The sequence below is a fragment of the Falco punctatus genome, assembly GCF_963210335.1.
Source record: "Falco punctatus genome assembly, chromosome: 12".
Classification (NCBI taxonomy): Eukaryota; Metazoa; Chordata; class Aves; order Falconiformes; family Falconidae; genus Falco; species Falco punctatus.
In genome coordinates, this window is record NC_137592.1 from 1,413,506 (window position 1) to 1,428,858 (window position 15,353).

Sequence of the window (15,353 nt, forward strand, 5' to 3'; positions counted from 1 at the left end):
GAAATCACCTTATCAGGGTTAGAATTAAAATTAAGATGCCAGCTTGAAGACAAAATGTTTGGCCAGTGGAAAAAGGTTAGCAGGGTATATCAGTAAAAAATAGTGTCTTCAATTACCTTAATGTATTCTTGTATAACACCCCCCTTTTTGCTGCTTTGCTATCTAATATCATGATTGAGTTAAAGGTTTTTGTTGGGTGGCGTTTTTCTTCTGAAATTGAAGGCTTTTTTTTAAATATTTGGGGAATATCCTGTTCTTCTCTAGCTCTCTGCACATGTTATAGGTATATAAAAGTTAAAGTTAAAGCTGAGCTCATCTTTTCTAACATTTCCTGTCCAAATGAATAGGTAGTGTCAGTCATGGTAACATGCTACCAGAGACTTCTAGGCTGGGCAGCGCTTACTGTAGCAAGAACATGGTTATTTGTAGTGGTGTCTATAAATATTTATACTATGAACACATCTAGCTATGAACAGAGAGACTGTGCTGGCCACTGTGCAAATCCAGGAGAGGCAGCCCCAGCCAGCCCGTGATACAAAGAGAAACGCAGATGAAGGGGCTCAGTGGGAAGGCGGAGGGGAGCTTATGATGGGATGAGCATGTGAAAAACCAGCGAAGTTCTGCCAGATGCATAAACTGTTATTAGTTGTGCAGGGGACTGGTGAAAGATGAAGTTTAATTGAAAGAGTGGGAGGGGGAAACCCTGCCATTTGACCTTAATGAAGAAAAAAATCTGCAAAAAGAAAACTGCAGGTTAGTTTTCTGCAGACGGGTACGTCAGAATTATTAAACTTGCGTAGCACCTTTTAAGTTGCTTTATTCAGATGGTCATTTAAAGACCATGCAACTGAATCAAGTGATAGCATACATGTACTCCTGACAACAGTGCCAAGCGTGCTGCTGCCATTCCAAAGATGGAAACATTGGTTGCAGCCACGCAAATGCACCCGTCTTAAAAGTTCCTGGGTGACCCTGCTGACATCTGTTCATTCATTACTGGGATGAACATGGTGCACCTCCTGACTCCAGTCAGCACTAACAAGAATTACACACAGAGCATCTCACTGAAGCAGTAAAAATTATTTTTCATTACAGAGAAAAGAGAAATAAATCACAGGTTTGTAATCTAGCTGCCTCCGGTTATATTTACAGCCTTGAGGTTCTACATCGAGTCATGTCCTCTCCATCTTGTTACTCCTTTTTCACAGAAGAATGCTGCCATAGATGCTGTCACTGAAAGAAAAAGTTACAAGAGCTTCCTCCTAGAATAGGTTCAATTTAGCTTCAGCGTACTAGTGCAAAGAACATATTGCAACACCGTGGTGGCCTGTTTTTCTGGCCTTTATTAATCCAGAAACCTTAATAATGAACAACATTTGTGTCATTGTCTACACAAATTTAATTTGTTTATGCAGCAGTTCAGTTAATCCTGCAATCTGCTTTTCTCAAATGAGGACAGATAATGGAGACACCGTTCTTTACAGGTCTTCAGGCTTTTAAATTCTGATAAAATCAGGATTCTTCACTGGGTCTTGCCACAGCTCTGAATTAAGCCACTTTAAATGTAATTACTGAAGCTGGCTGTACATCAGGAACATCCATTAAAAGAATTGATTGACCATGCTGTTACAGGAGGCATTTTATGAACAAACGATCATGATGGGTCCAGAACTGTAATTTATAAAGGCAAAAAAGCAGGTAAATACTTTATTAGTGGTTAATGAGAAGTTCACAAGATAACTAAATTTCTTCTTTTTTAACCAGCTACTTCAGGGAACCTTGGTCCATGGCCATCTATCATGATCGGTTTATTGATCTCAAGAAGGAGCTGCGCCAAATCCTGATGTCAGAGCAGGTAAGAAAAATGACTGGCGAGTACATTTTATTATTTAGGTAATTTGTTAGTGTTGTTCATTTCAGTTTCTTCTCCCATCTTTCTCCTAAAGCTTTACGTTTCAGTTTAGCTATTTCCTCTGGGAAACCTGAGCAGATCCTATAGCCCTCAGCTGGGTGTGTTCACCAAGCACACAGCATATTGTTCAGTTCCCTTTTTTGGGCGTATTTTTAAAATTTGCCAATATAACTTTACATTGCTTTGTTTTCCTTCACAGCATTTTTGCATTACACGTGCAGTTTAGTAAAAGTACCCAGCAGAATCCAGAGGCTTTATTGTTCAGTTATCCCCTTTTTTTATTAATGTTACTTAATACAAACACACTTCGGGCCATCCTAAACCTGTCTCAGCTGAGCCTGTGAGAAGTAGATTTTCCAACATCTACCCACAGGGAATGGCTTTTCTAGCTGAAAGAGTGAAAGCAACTGGCTTTTCAGTGCTAAGTGGATTTCCTGAGCAAGGATGAAATTAAAATGGTTGCTAATGCTGTTTACAGCTTTGGCCTTGGTACCGTAGTCAGAGGCATAAAGTCTCAGCAGCCTGCAACTTCATCTGCTCAAAATCCAAAGCCCACCATGCTCCACAAAAAGAACTGCTAACTGCAAATGGTTCCAACAACCCCAAGAACTGCCTCCCCTACCCCCTGATGAATTTCTGGCTGATCTCTCAAACATAGCTTGCCGTCTGGATCTTGGTACTTCCAACCTGCAACTTGGGACCCAGTTCGCCTTCTTTCTCCTCATGCTGCTTTTGCTTTTGTTTAACGCAATGGAATTCCGTGCCATGGCAATATTGTTTGACTATTCACTTGCAACAGTTTTTAACTGTGCAGCAAACAATCAGAATCGACTGTAAATGGAGGCAGGGTGACAAAAGGACGGGATGTTGTGTGGACTGTAGCACACCCATTTCCATGGCCCAGACTGGTGCCCTGTTGTGGGTCACAGCTGTAGCCGCACAAACGCTTGACCCCCGCCTCCTCCCAGAAGGGCTAGATGCAATTTTCCTCCTATTGTCATGATACAGAAAGCTCCTCAGAGTGCGGTTTTACTTTAGATTCTCTTGGAAGACATCTATAAAAGGACACAAAATGAAATTCTGTGCAGAATGGGAGGCCTGATGGGAAGTGTTTCTCTTGCCGTCACCCAGCCACATTTTGCATGCTGTTAAAATGTGAACATCTTCAGAGAAAGGGGAATTGGTGTCCCACAAATTAGAGGCTCGCTTGCCTTACCCTTTTCTTGTTGCCGTTGTCCTGCCACACACAAATAGTCTCACTGAACAGACTGAAAGCATCTCTGTGAGTCGGAATTGCTTACATGAACAAAGATGACGGCATCTGCATCTGAATGCAGATTTGTTTTGTATTTTTATTTGGATTTTCTTCACGGTAATTCTAACTGTATTTACTAAGTGTCACGTTTATGTTTTCCTTGGGTGTTCCTTCTGGGCACATTGCCAAACGCATAGCAGGTACTATGCACTTAGTGGAATGTATCTTAAATGCCCTGGGATTGGTTCTTATTTCTATATGGAGCGAGAGACCTGCTGTCTTTGCTTCCTGTTGCTCATATTCCAGGCTCACTTCAGCACACAGATAAACTAGTAATGAAATGTAAAAAATGAGGGAACAATACACCTTTGAAAGAGATGTTTAAAAACTGTGAGTGCAAATACGCAGAAGTCAGACATTTCTGGTTACTGTTTCCACAGAAACTGGCAATGGTCTCATGCATTTAGGGATAGTATTTATGGAAATGGTCACTACTAGTAAGAAAGATATGCCTAGAAAAGCCTGTTGCAGCTGGGCCAGGGACTGCGTCTTCAGCCTGCACATTGAAATTGGCATCCTGATGCAGCAGCCGATGTAGGCATGACTCTTGCACAGGATGCTCTTGTCCATTGCTGAAAGCCGAGCTACGGCACGGGGAATGTTTACCCTTTCACAGGCTCACAAACATGTGTTTATTTCAACATGCAGCGCTCCAGCAATGCAAACATGCAGATGGCGGGGCTGGGTTTTTGCACCTACATCAGCTGTTGGAGTAGACAGCAAGCGGAGGGCACACGTGCAGCACGAGATGCTCTAGAAAAGGCACTTGTCCTCAATAAAAAATAATGGTCTAAATCTCACATTGCAGCTGGGGTTGCTCTGAGAAGGCCCTTAAAAGCAGCCATAAGTTAGGTGGGGCGGGGGATTCCGGTGCACGCTCGGAGCCTGCCCCAGACCGGCGAGGTCTTGCAGTTCCGCGCAAATGCTGCATCGGCGGCCGCTGACTGTGTGGGTAACTGCGGCAGGGACAAGCAACCGAGGCGGCGCCGGCGGAGTGGGGAGCTGCCCGAGCTGGTGGCCGCGCCTGCCTTGCCTTCCCCGGGTCGGGGAGAGGTTCCCCGCCGGAGCTCCCCTGGCCTCGGGCTGGGCTCGGTGCCACCGGTGCGAGCCCCGCCGCCACGCGTCTCACACCTGACACATCTTCCCCCCCCCCCCCCTTCCCGCCGGTTTCGGTCCTGCCGCTACGCGTGCCGTCTTCGGTGCGCGTCCCGGGCCGGCGTCTGACGGATCTGCCTTGCAGGTGCCCGGGCTGCCCCCCGCCGCCGAGCCGCCCCCGGAGGACCAGGCGGAGCAGAGCCCCTGTCCGCCGCCGCTCCGGGAGCCCGTCCTGCGCTTCCTGCGCCGCCACCGCGCCCGCCTGCCCGCCTACGCCCCGGCCAGCGGCCCCGGAGCCCCGCCGACGGCAGGTGAGGCAGCGCGGGGCCCGCTCGCGTGAGGCGGCGCCGGGCTGAACGGGTGCGGGGGGCCGTTGTGCGCCCCGACGGGGCGGGGGCAGCGTCATCCTGGGTTCGCGGCCCCGGTGAGGAACGGGCGGGGTCTCGGTGTGCAGCCCCGGTGGGGAACCGGGAGGTCTCGGTGTGCGCCTGGATGGGGGGAAGGGGGGGGTCTCGGTGCGCAGCCCCGACGGAGGGGCGGCGACGCGTGCCCGGCGGACCCGCAGCTGTATGCTAATGCCCGGCGGGCCGCCCCGCCCCGCGGCACGCCTGTCCCACCGGGCGGGCGGGGGGGCTGCGCGGCCCCCCACAGCCCCCCCCCGCGGCCCGGCCCGGGTCGCTGACGAAGCGCGCGGCAAAGCGGCGGCCCCCGGTGCGGGCGATCCCCCCCCCCCCTCCCCTTTGTGCCGCCCGCCGGGAGGGTCGCGCAGCTTTATGCTAATGAGGCGCACAAAGGCGGCGAGCGGGGCCGCGCGGGGGGGCCGCGGCGGCGGGACCGGCGCTCGCTCGCGTGCCGCCCGCGTGCCCCGCCGCCCCCCACAAAGGCGCGCGGGGCCGGCGCGGGGGAGGGGGTACCCTGTGGCCGGCCGGCTGCTCGCAGCGGGGGGCGCCCCGCTTCCCCCCCGCCCCGCCACCACCTGCGACGCGCGGAGCGGCCCGGCCCCCCCCCAGCCCCGCCGGGCGCCCCGCGCCGCAGACAAAGGGTTAAGGGGGAGCGGGGCCGCGGCCCGGTGCTCGCCCCGCCGCGCTGCCCGGGGACCGGCCGCGGCACCGGCGCCGCCGCCCCGTGGCGCATCGGGGAGCGCTCGCCCTCGCGTCCCACTGCGGCCGGCGGGGACCGGCGGCCCCGCACACAGCCCGCCTCGCCGTGCGCCCGCCGTGCCGCGCTTCGGACGGAGCTCGCCGGCCGAGCCCCGGGCCGGCCCCCGCGGGAGAGCGGGCAGCACAGCCCGGGGCCAGGGGGTGCGCGCGGACCGGCGGCGGGCGCACGGCGTGTAACAGGGCCGCCCGCCGCCCCGGCTTCGTCCTTCCCGCCGGGCCAGAGCCCCGGCTCGGCCTCTGACGCCGGAGAGGGCCGCCCCGGCGCCCTCCCGACGGCACGGCCGCCGCTCCTCGGCCCGCCGCGGCAGCCACTTTGCCCGTCCCCCGGGACCGGGCCGGGGGCCGCGGCGCGCGGGCGGGGGGGCCGTGGTGGCACACAAAGGCCCGCGCGTGCCGGGCCGGGCGGCGGCGCGGGGCGCGGAGCGTGCGGGAGGCGGGGCCGGGCGTGTGCCGCCGCCGGGGGCCGGGCGGGCGGGGGCTCAGGTGCACCCGCTCCGCCCGCCGCCGCCGCCCGCCGCGGCGCCGCTGATTGGCCGGTCCCGCCGCCGCCGGGCCGAACAATGGCCCCGGCCCGCTTAAAGGCGGCGGCGGCCGCGCCGCGGGCAGAGCGAGCAGCGTGCGCCGCGGCCGCCGCCGGCGCGGAGGCGGCGCGAAGATGCCCCGGGGCTTCCTGGTGAAGCGCAGCCGGCGACCCACCCCAGTCTCCTACCGGGCGCGCTGCTGCCGCGACGCCGCCGGCCCGCCGCTCGCCGCCGCCCCGCCGCCCGCCTGCCCCGCCGCCGCCCCGCCGCTGCGGGACTCGCCGCGGGACTCGCCGCCGCCGCCGGTGCCGTTCGGGACGCCTGATGCCGCCGTGCAGGCGCTGTACAGCCCCACGCGGCCCGTCAGCAGGGACAAGTACCTGGAGCGCGGCTTCAGCCTGGGCTCGCCCGTCTCGGCCGAGTCCTTCCCCGCCCCGGCCGTGCCCGGCACTATGGACCCGCTTCTCTTCGCTCCGGCCGACCTCAAGTTCTGGGCCGCCGCCGGGCCCGCCGAACCGCCCGGCGGAGCCCCCGGCGGAGCCCCCGCACCACCCGCCCCGGCCGCGCCGTCCGCCCCGGGCCGCCCGCCGCCCGCCAAGCGCCCGCCGGGCGCCGCCGAGCCCGGCCGGCAGAAGGCTCCGTCGGGCAAGAAGGCGAAGGCGATACGCAAGTTGACCTTCGAGGACGAGGTGACCACGTCGCCCGTGCTGGGGCTGCGCATCAAGGAGGGCCCGGTGGAGGCGCCGGCCAAGGCGCGGGGCGGCTGCGCCCGCCCGCTGGGCGAGTTCATCTGCCAGCTCTGCAAGGAGGAGTACGGGGACCCCTTCGCGCTGGCGCAGCACCGCTGCTCCCGCATCGTGCGGGTGGAGTACCGCTGCCCCGAGTGCGACAAGGTCTTCTCCTGCCCCGCCAACCTGGCCTCCCACCGCCGCTGGCACAAGCCGCGCCCGCCCGCCACCAAGAGCGGCCCCGAGGCGGGCCGGGCGCCGCCGGAGGAGCCGCCGAAGGACGCGGGCGGCAGCGGCAGCGAGCGGGACACGCCGAGCCCCGGCGGCGCCTCCGAGGCGGGCTCCGAGGAGGGGCTCTTCGAGTGCCCGCGCTGCGCCAAGCGGTTCCGCCGGCAGGCCTACCTGCGCAAGCACCTGCTGGGCCACCCGGCCCCCGAGCCCGCCGGCGAGGAGCCGCCCGCGCCGCCGCCCGCCGAGTGCCGCCTCTGCCCCGTCTGCGGGGAGACCTTCCCCAGCAAGAGCAGCCAGGAGCGGCACCTCCGCCTGCTGCACGCCGCCCAGGTCTTCCCCTGCAAGTACTGCTCGGCCACCTTCTACAGCTCGCCCGGCCTCACCCGGCACATCAACAAGTGCCACCCCTCCGAGAACAGGCAGGTCATCCTGCTCCAGGTGCCGCTGCGCCCCGCCTGCTAGAGCCGCCCGTGCCTTCCCGGGGCCCGGCCCGGCGCCGGGGCCGCTCCCGCCGGGGCTGCCCGGCCGCGCTGCGGGCTCGCCGCACCATTAGCTTTAATACGGCTTGTGAACTGCTGGAATCTGGCTTTACGTTTCACCTTCCCGGGGTCTCGGTTTGTGTTTTGTTGCTTTGCTTTGCTTCGGTTTCATGGTTGGTTTTGGTTTGGGTTTTCTTCCCCGGTTCGTTTCGTTTTGGTTCGTTCGTTCGTTTCGGGTTTTATGTATCTGTGAACAGATCAAAGCGCTTGAGGAAGAAACGAGAAATTTCCTTTAGTATAGCCACAAATGCCTTGACTCTGCTGTTGATGGTCTCCAGAAAATGCTGTAGAAACTGCCTTAACTGTGACATGCCAACTTTCTGTTTTCGTTTTTCCCTTTTAAGGTAGCTGATGAGTTGACTGTCTGTATATGTTGGTTTGAGTAATTATGTTATTTATTCGTTATTTATTTATATTAATTATGAAGATTGATATTATTTGATCACGGATATTCTAATGCGCCTTTTTTGTCTCCCCCGCCTGCCATTTCACTGTGCGTTTTAGAGGATCTTTTTTTCTAAAGGGATCTGCTAAAAAGGTTTTAACTTTTATACCTAGAATAACACATGATCTTAACCATTTTATCTTGTGCAACTGACAGCTCTTACTTTTAGATGCAATCTCTTTTTCTACACACATTATTTTCTTAACTGTTAGCTATTTATAGAGTGCTTCGATAGGACTGTTTCAACTGTATAATTATTTACTATTCAAATAAAATATTTTCAAATTCAAGCGTTCCCCTGCTGCCTCCTGCTTCTGCCTGCTGGGCTGGCCCCGGGGGCGGGGTGGGGGGGTGGGATGCTGGGGCAAGGCTCTGGGCTTTGGCTGGCAGGGTGCCGCACTAGCCGCCAGCCTGCTCTGGACCTTTTGATGAGATTAATTAAGGGGGGGTGGGGGGAGAAGAGTAGGGTGAGGTGTGCCTGGTGCTGGGGGAAGAAGGCTGCCCCCCCTGCGTGAAGTGAAGCGCTGGGGCCGCTTCCCTGTGCCACGGGCTGGAGCCTGAGCCTGACCCCGGGCCTGCCGCTGTCCCCAGGTGCTGCTGCAGGGAATAGTTGCGAGAGACTTTATGGGGACCTTCCCTGGAAAGTGTTGCAGGGAAAACACGAGGAGGGGGAGCACCTTTGAAGGAGAAGTGGAAAACTCAGGGAAATCCTTGTATGCGGGAGGACACGCTATTTGCTTGGGTGGTTTTCTCTTGTGCTTGGCACTTTTGATACGTGGGGTTATGGGGCTCTCGAGGAAAAGCTGCTGTCCTCCTGCTGCTGTCAGTTGTGGAGGCTGGTGTGAAGAAGGCTGAGCTTCTGCTTGCCTTGTTTCAAAGCTAGGGCCCAATCCTGCCTGGTCCCTCTCTGCTCTGTGGTGGGATTTCTGCAGTGTCCCTCCATAATTCCAGGGTTTTGGCCAACCCGGTGTGCTGGGGCTCCTCGCTGGAAAGGGGGAACGTGCCAGTGTGTGAAAAAAAACTCAGGGCAGTGACTGAGGCAGGGGGAAACCAGGGTGCAGAGAGCCCTGGCTCACCCTGCGAGAGGGGTGGCAGATGTGGCCCATGGCAGGGCTCTGCATAGGACCTACCAGGTCCCAGGGGTGGTTTAAGGAGCAGTTTGGCTTGGGGTCATCGGCCCTGATGTGCGCAGGTGCCCCATGACTTGTGTCTGTAGGTGGGAATTGCACGGGTTTGGTCAAAAAGTAGGTTCTTAGTATTTTTTTGGCAAAAATGGTTACAATGTCAGCATAAGCAGGGAAGATGTATGCTGGGTCAGTGAAACCTCTCTTGCAGGTGCTGCAGCACAGCTGCACAATCTCTCCCTTTACCAGCAGGAGAAGCCACGGAGCCAGCCTCATGGCATGCAGCTCTGCAGTGTGGCAACCCCAAGTGCAAATACCCAGTCACGCACCGGTGTGTTAAGGGCCGAGCGTGGTCTCAGAGGTCTTGGCTTGGGTGTTCTGGCATGGCCTGTCTCGGGGCTGGTAATGCTGCTGAGGCTTTTGCTCACTGAAAGAGGTTTCCAACCTGTTCTGCCACGTTCACTCACCTAAAGGCTCTCCTCTGAGGGACGGCTACTTTGCTGTGGGAAAAGCAGGTGACCTTCTGGAACTTCCCGCAGGAAATGTCTGAATGTTTTTTGATAGAGAAAAGCTTCTGGAGAAAGGAAATCTTTCTAGAGAAAGACTTTTTTTCTTTTTCTTCTTCTTGTTCAGTCAGACTAAAAAGCACCAGAGCCAGTATGCTCCTGCTGCCTTGATTCCTGGGAAAACCAACTTTGTCGTACCAGGAGTACTTCAGGTCTAGGTGAAGCTGTGGGTTTAACTGTAAATTGATAACACTGAAAAAGAGATTGTGGCCTCAACAGTCTGAGAGATAAGTGTAGTTTTGCTTTTGCCAGGTTCCCTGGCCTCGGAAAGTCCCAGGTGCTGGGCTGTCAGAGCCTGGTGTTTCACAGCTGTCGGTGGGCTGGGCAGGACGCTGTCCCTGCTCGTACAGAGCAGGAGCTCCCTGAGGGGAGCTGGCCAATGCACATGGCTGTCATCTTGGGCCACTGGACACTACTGCTTCCAGACTGGTGTCTGGCACATCCTTCAGAGGCTCCAGCCATGTCTTCACAGCAGTGCTGAAACTGCTGGAACCTTTGCTCTAAGCCTGTGGCACCAGCAGGCCACAAAACAACTGCTTCATGTTGGTATTGATTTCCCAAGAGTCAAGTGAAGTCATGCCTGTCCCGGTAGGAGTCAGATAAAATCTCTTGGGGGTCAGGAGAATTTCCTGGGTTTGTAGAGAGCTGTCAGGGTAGCCATCAGCACCCACGCTTCTGCATCTTCTGCTGACGGGAACATACGTGGCAGCAGAGAATGTGGTTAGCAGAGGCTCGCATTCTTGTATTTTGGGCAGGAGTAAGGAGGGGTGACACGGGAGTGCTTTAGAAACTGGGCTCCGTTCACAAACACCCTGTAAGCAAGGGGAGTTGTTCTTGGAGTCACCGGGCTACAGCAGCCTTGGCACAGAATGCTGCTGGGCCGTCCACGCCGCATCTCTCCTTGCATGGCTGCACCGCTGCAGGGCTTTGGGGAAATGAGTATCGGAGTCAGTACGAGTGTGAGGCACCAGCTGCTTGAGGGATTTGACGGGGAGCGATCAGCGTCACCGTCCGTGTCTCTTGCAGCTCTGGCAGTGAAGGGTATCGTGCTGCCACCACTCAGGGCAGGCCTCCCTCGGGCAGCATTTTGGGGAGGGATCTGTCCCTGCCCCGCACCAACTTGCCCCAGCGTGCTCCTCCCCGGTGCTGTCCCACCGCCCGGGCGCTGGCACAGGGCTGCAGCCCGGCCCTCCTCTGCCTCCACCTCTGTGCCCGTCAGACCCTCAAGCCACTTTTAGCTCGGTGGACGCACTGAGAGCTGAGCAGCATGACAGAACCCAGACCTCGACCAGCGCTGCTTGCAGCAGCTTCTGGGAATGCAGGTGTTGCCTTTTTGGTGCCATGTTCTCACCATCCGGCAGCACAGGCTGGCCAGCGCTGTGCAAACAAAGCCTCCTGCTGTCAGCTAACAAATCAATTTGCTGATGACTCTCAGTGCATCCAGCAGGAACAGGTTTGGGCCCCACGGAAAATGCTGATGCTACCCCAAATGTGATACGATTTCCAATACTGGGAGGCAGTTGGCATGCAGGTAGAGAGGCTGCTCACTCTTTGTGCGCTTGGGCAGAGATGTTTACCCAGTTTGCAGACCGCTGGAGCCTTCCTTCTCACCTCTCTGAGCACACAAAGAGCTGAACACATGGTCTGAAACGGATTGTTTGCAAACTGAAAGGAACCAGGGAGATTAATTACAGGAACCTGCAGGGTCCTGAAAAATGCAGCTCAGAAACCATCACTGAACCGCGGGTGCGGGGCTGGCGAGAGGCTGGGAAGAGCTTTTCCTCTTGGTGATATCAGTGCCAAGTGCTGCTGCTAGCAGAGGAACAGTGTCTCTGATGCCGCTTCTTGAGTGTAGGTTTTTAACAGTCTTTGGTATCAGCAGCATGGTCACTGGCAGCTGTCAGTGCAGTAGGTGCCTTGCTTGGATGACTCGCTGAGACACAGCTGGGCATGGCCAAGGGTTTTGGGGTGCGTGGCCGTGTGGCAGGAGGGAGCCTGGCCTTGCTCTGCATCTTCTGGTTTGTGTCATGGGCTGGCAGTGGGGCTTTTGCTTTGGGTGTCAGGCCTCTTTCCCATGCAAACCTGTTCAGAAACCTGTGTCGCCTTTCATGAGCTGGCGGCTGGGAGAATGGCTCAAGTTGCTGCAAGCGTTTCTGCCCGTCCGTCCCTGGCGGGGCACGCAGTGCCATGATGCAGAGTGCCGTGGGGTGCTGCAGCGTGCTGTGGGGTGATGCAGGGTGCCATGGGGTGATGTGGAGTGCCACAGGGTGATGTGACATGCTATGGGGTGATTGCAGAGGGATGTGAGGTGCCACACGGTGCCACGTGGTGATGCAGGATGGTGTGGGGTGCCGCAGGGTGGTGGTATCAGCATGTCTTCTGCCCTGTCACCCGCCTGTGAGGGTGCTGGGTCCTGGCAGGCATTTCGGGCCAGTGCGGCTACTGCTGCAGCTGCGTGGCAGGGCGAGCTACCTGGGGCAGCCAGGCATCACCCTGTGGTGGAGGAGCAGGGTGCCTGGGCTGCCTGCATTTTGTGCATTGCACTCAAACATCCCAAATCCTTCCATGCAGATAAAAAGCCTCATTACAGCTTTTAATGGTATTAATTAAATTTAGTTTACAGTCCACATAACAGAGGTCTGCTTCGTGGAAACATTTGATACGTTAATCGGAGAGATGGCCAGGCCAGGCGCGGCCTTTCATTGCGCAGGGCTGCCCGGCCGATACAGGCTGCAGGGCAGGGCACTGCCGAGCTGTTTTGAAAAGAAAATCTTACTCAGAGGGCACGGCTGAAAAGATACCTAATGCCTAGCAAAGGCACAGACACTCGGGCTGATATTCTGGCCCCAGCTTCTGGTTTCGCTGCGCTCATCAGTGCGGGGCTGGCTGGAGTGGGGTGGCACGGCTGGGGCAGCGCCAGTGGCACGGGCAGCGGCGCCGGCATGGGGACATTTCATGGGGACATTTCGCGGTACGTCCTCCCGGTGTGGCGGCCTGGGCGTTGTTTTTAACAGCCGTCCGCCCGCTCCCATCACATCACCAGTTGCTTTTGGGAAAGAGTCACTATTTTTAAATAATCCTGACCTCTCCTTGCAGCCGTGAAGGCAAGGGAGCTCCCGGCTTGCGGCTGTGGGGCAGGGACCAGGGGGTTTGGCTGAGCCCCCCTGCCCCTGCCCAGCCCCTGCCCCAGCCCCAGCCCCTGCCCCTGCCCCTGCCCCTGCCCAGCCCCTGCCCCTGCCCCTGCCCCTGCCCCTGCCCCAGCCCCTGCCCCTGCCCCTGCCCCAGCCCCTGCCCCTGCCCCTGCCCCTGCCCAGCCCCAGCCCCTGCCCAGCCCCTGCCCCTGCCCAGCCCCTGCCCCTGCCCCTGCCCAGCCCCAGCCCCAGCCCCTGCCCCAGCCCCTGCCCCTGCCCAGCCCCTGCCCCAGCCCCTGCCCAGCCCCAGCCCCTGCCCCAGCCCCAGCCCCTGCCCCTGCCCCTGCCCCTGCCCAGCCCCTGCCCCTGCCCCTGCCCCTGCCCAGCCCCTGCCCCAGCCCCTGCCCAGCCCCTGCCCCTGCCCCTGCCCCTGCCCAGCCCCTGCCCCTGCCCCTGCCCCAGCCCCTGCCCCTGCCCCAGCCCCAGCCCCTGCCCCTGCCCAGCCCCATACCCAGCCCCTGCCCTGCCCTGCCCGGCCCGCCTGGGGCCGCACCGCCCGGGTCACGCCGGCTGGGGTCGGGGCGCCGATCGCCCCCCGCCAGTGACCGGCCCCGCCCCGCAGCGTGGCGGCCTGGGACGGGGCCGCGCTGGGCACCGCCGCGGGGCTGGGCGGCGGGGGGCGGGCGCCCTAACCGCGCCGGGACCCCCGGCCGCCCCCTCCCCGCTCCCGGGGTTTGCTACCCCAGTCCCGCAGAACGGCCCGAGCTGCGCCCGGGCCCGGGTCCCCACGGCGAGTGCGTGGGAGACGCGTTCCCAGCGCCAGCTCGGTGTGTGAAGTTATTTCTGCAGCTGGAGAGATGCGGGGCTTGTACCCGGAGCTGTTTGGATTAATTCTCCATTTCAGACTAAAGCACCTGAAAGCAATTTAAGACAACTCTGTCCTCTCTTTTTGGCAAAGGAACAGACATTTCCAAGGGTCTTTTCCCACTGCCAAATAATCCCATCGCATTCCCACTGGCATAAGCGGGGGGTAATGTGTAAGCACCCCTGACATAATTATGACTGAGAGCACAGACCCCCCTCATTTTCCTTAAGTAATGTCTCCACAGAGTGGAAAATCACCATCGGAAACATTTGTTTTTAATGTTCATGCAAATGGCCTAGCAATAAGGCATTACACGGCTTAGAAAGGGAAGCCTTGTCATCACGTGTTTCTTGGAATGAATAGTATATAAAGTCTTCTGAGCTTTCGTAACGGTCTGTAATTATTATTAACAAACCGCTGCAAGCTCCTGTCAGTGCAGGCTCTGTGGCTCCTGCGCAGCCGGGACGGCCGGTGCTTTGGAAATACTGATCAGCTCCGTGTGCTCCTGCTGCCCGAGTGCTGTAACCGAGGCTCCCGGACACGAGCGCCACCAGCATCCTACAGCAAAGGACTCTTCGTTGGTGGGGAGTGGGACACCTCCTCCCCCAAATGAGTAACGGTCTGTAGCCAGGGGTGAGCCGGGTGCTGGGCAGCAGGCCCTGCGGCAGCGGAGCTGCCAGTATGCTCGCAGGTGGGGCTGAGCGCCCCGAGAGGGACGAGGATGCCGGAGCGCCAACGGCCCCGACCCGGCGGGTGGGTGCTGCTCGTGGCAGGGGCATCTGCGATGCGGGGGCTGAAACCACCTTAAAAATCTTTTGTTGCATCTCTTTTAGGTGGCCCACCCATGTGGCTGGTGACCAGAGCACAGAACATTCAAGAGCAACAGAGCAAGCACGGTTCTGCAGCCGACTGATTCTTTAGAAGCAGCAGTTCAGGTCCTCCTATCTTGCCCTGGAGCTGCTCCTTAGCCATACAGAGGCAATTTTCAGGAGGAGCTTGGCCAAATTCAGCCCGACAAAACCGTTTGGTCTTTCCCTCTCAGCCCATGGCCGCTGGCAGCGTGTCCAGGACCCGTGCCCCCGTGAGGCACGAAGGGCAGCGGGAGGAACGCTCTGGGGTGGCCAGAGCTGGGGGGGCTGTGAACAGCATCGCCGGGGCTCCAGGGCCTCCCGGTTAAGAACACGGTCAGGGCAGTGTGAGGCCTGCGCTCGTGGCTGCCCTGGTTTCAGCCGTGGCGTGGCACTAACTGATGTTCTGCCAAAGAGAACTGGGCCTGGAAGCAATGTTGCTAGTTACGCGCCCGGCAGCCGCTCCTGCGGCCGCGGTCAGCGCAGCGCTGCCTGCGGGGAGGCCGAACCCACGCCACTGACACCGCAGCACCGCCTCAGCACCGGCGTCCCTGGTGCGTCCGAACCACTTGCAGCAGCTCGAGCGTGGCCCGGCAGCTGCGGCAGCTCGGCCGGGCGCCGGCAGGCAGAGGGGGCTGCCAGGGGCCGGAGGGTGGCGTCCCTGCCAGCGGCACCTCGTGCCCCGCGGGCGCAGCACACGCCGCGCAGTTACGGCCCTCCAGCGCTCTCTGAAGAATGCCGTTGGGAGCCAAGTTTTATTAAGTTTGTGAGGGGTAACAGAACAGCTTTGTTATCCAGTTCATAGTACGAAACCACAGCTGAATTTTTACAAATTAATATTTTTAGGTTTTTGACATCAGGAAAATAGTATTT

At 58.4% G+C, this 15,353-nt stretch overlaps 2 protein-coding genes across 6 annotated transcripts in view; both read left to right on the forward strand.

The window, feature by feature from the left end:
- CFAP61 (cilia and flagella associated protein 61) overlaps positions 1–15,061 on the forward strand; it is a 117,518-nt gene extending 102,457 nt beyond the window's left edge. For all 5 annotated transcript variants that reach the window (XM_080407773.1, XM_080407775.1, XM_080407774.1 and 2 more), the window contains 3 exons: positions 1,765–1,855; positions 4,468–4,633; positions 14,466–15,061. In XM_080407773.1, coding sequence (XP_080263899.1) covers positions 1,765–1,855; positions 4,468–4,633; positions 14,466–14,545 — 337 coding nt within the window. In that variant the 3' untranslated portion in view covers positions 14,546–15,061. The remainder of the gene's footprint in view (positions 1–1,764; positions 1,856–4,467; positions 4,634–14,465) is intronic.
- Positions 6,043–8,241, forward strand: INSM1 (INSM transcriptional repressor 1; the record flags this gene model as incomplete). Its single annotated transcript, XM_080407798.1, is given in 2 exon segments — positions 6,043–6,082; positions 6,085–8,241. Coding segments are annotated over 2 exon segments (1,380 nt in total). The 3' UTR covers positions 7,425–8,241.
- Positions 15,062–15,353: the final 292 nt, after the last annotated feature.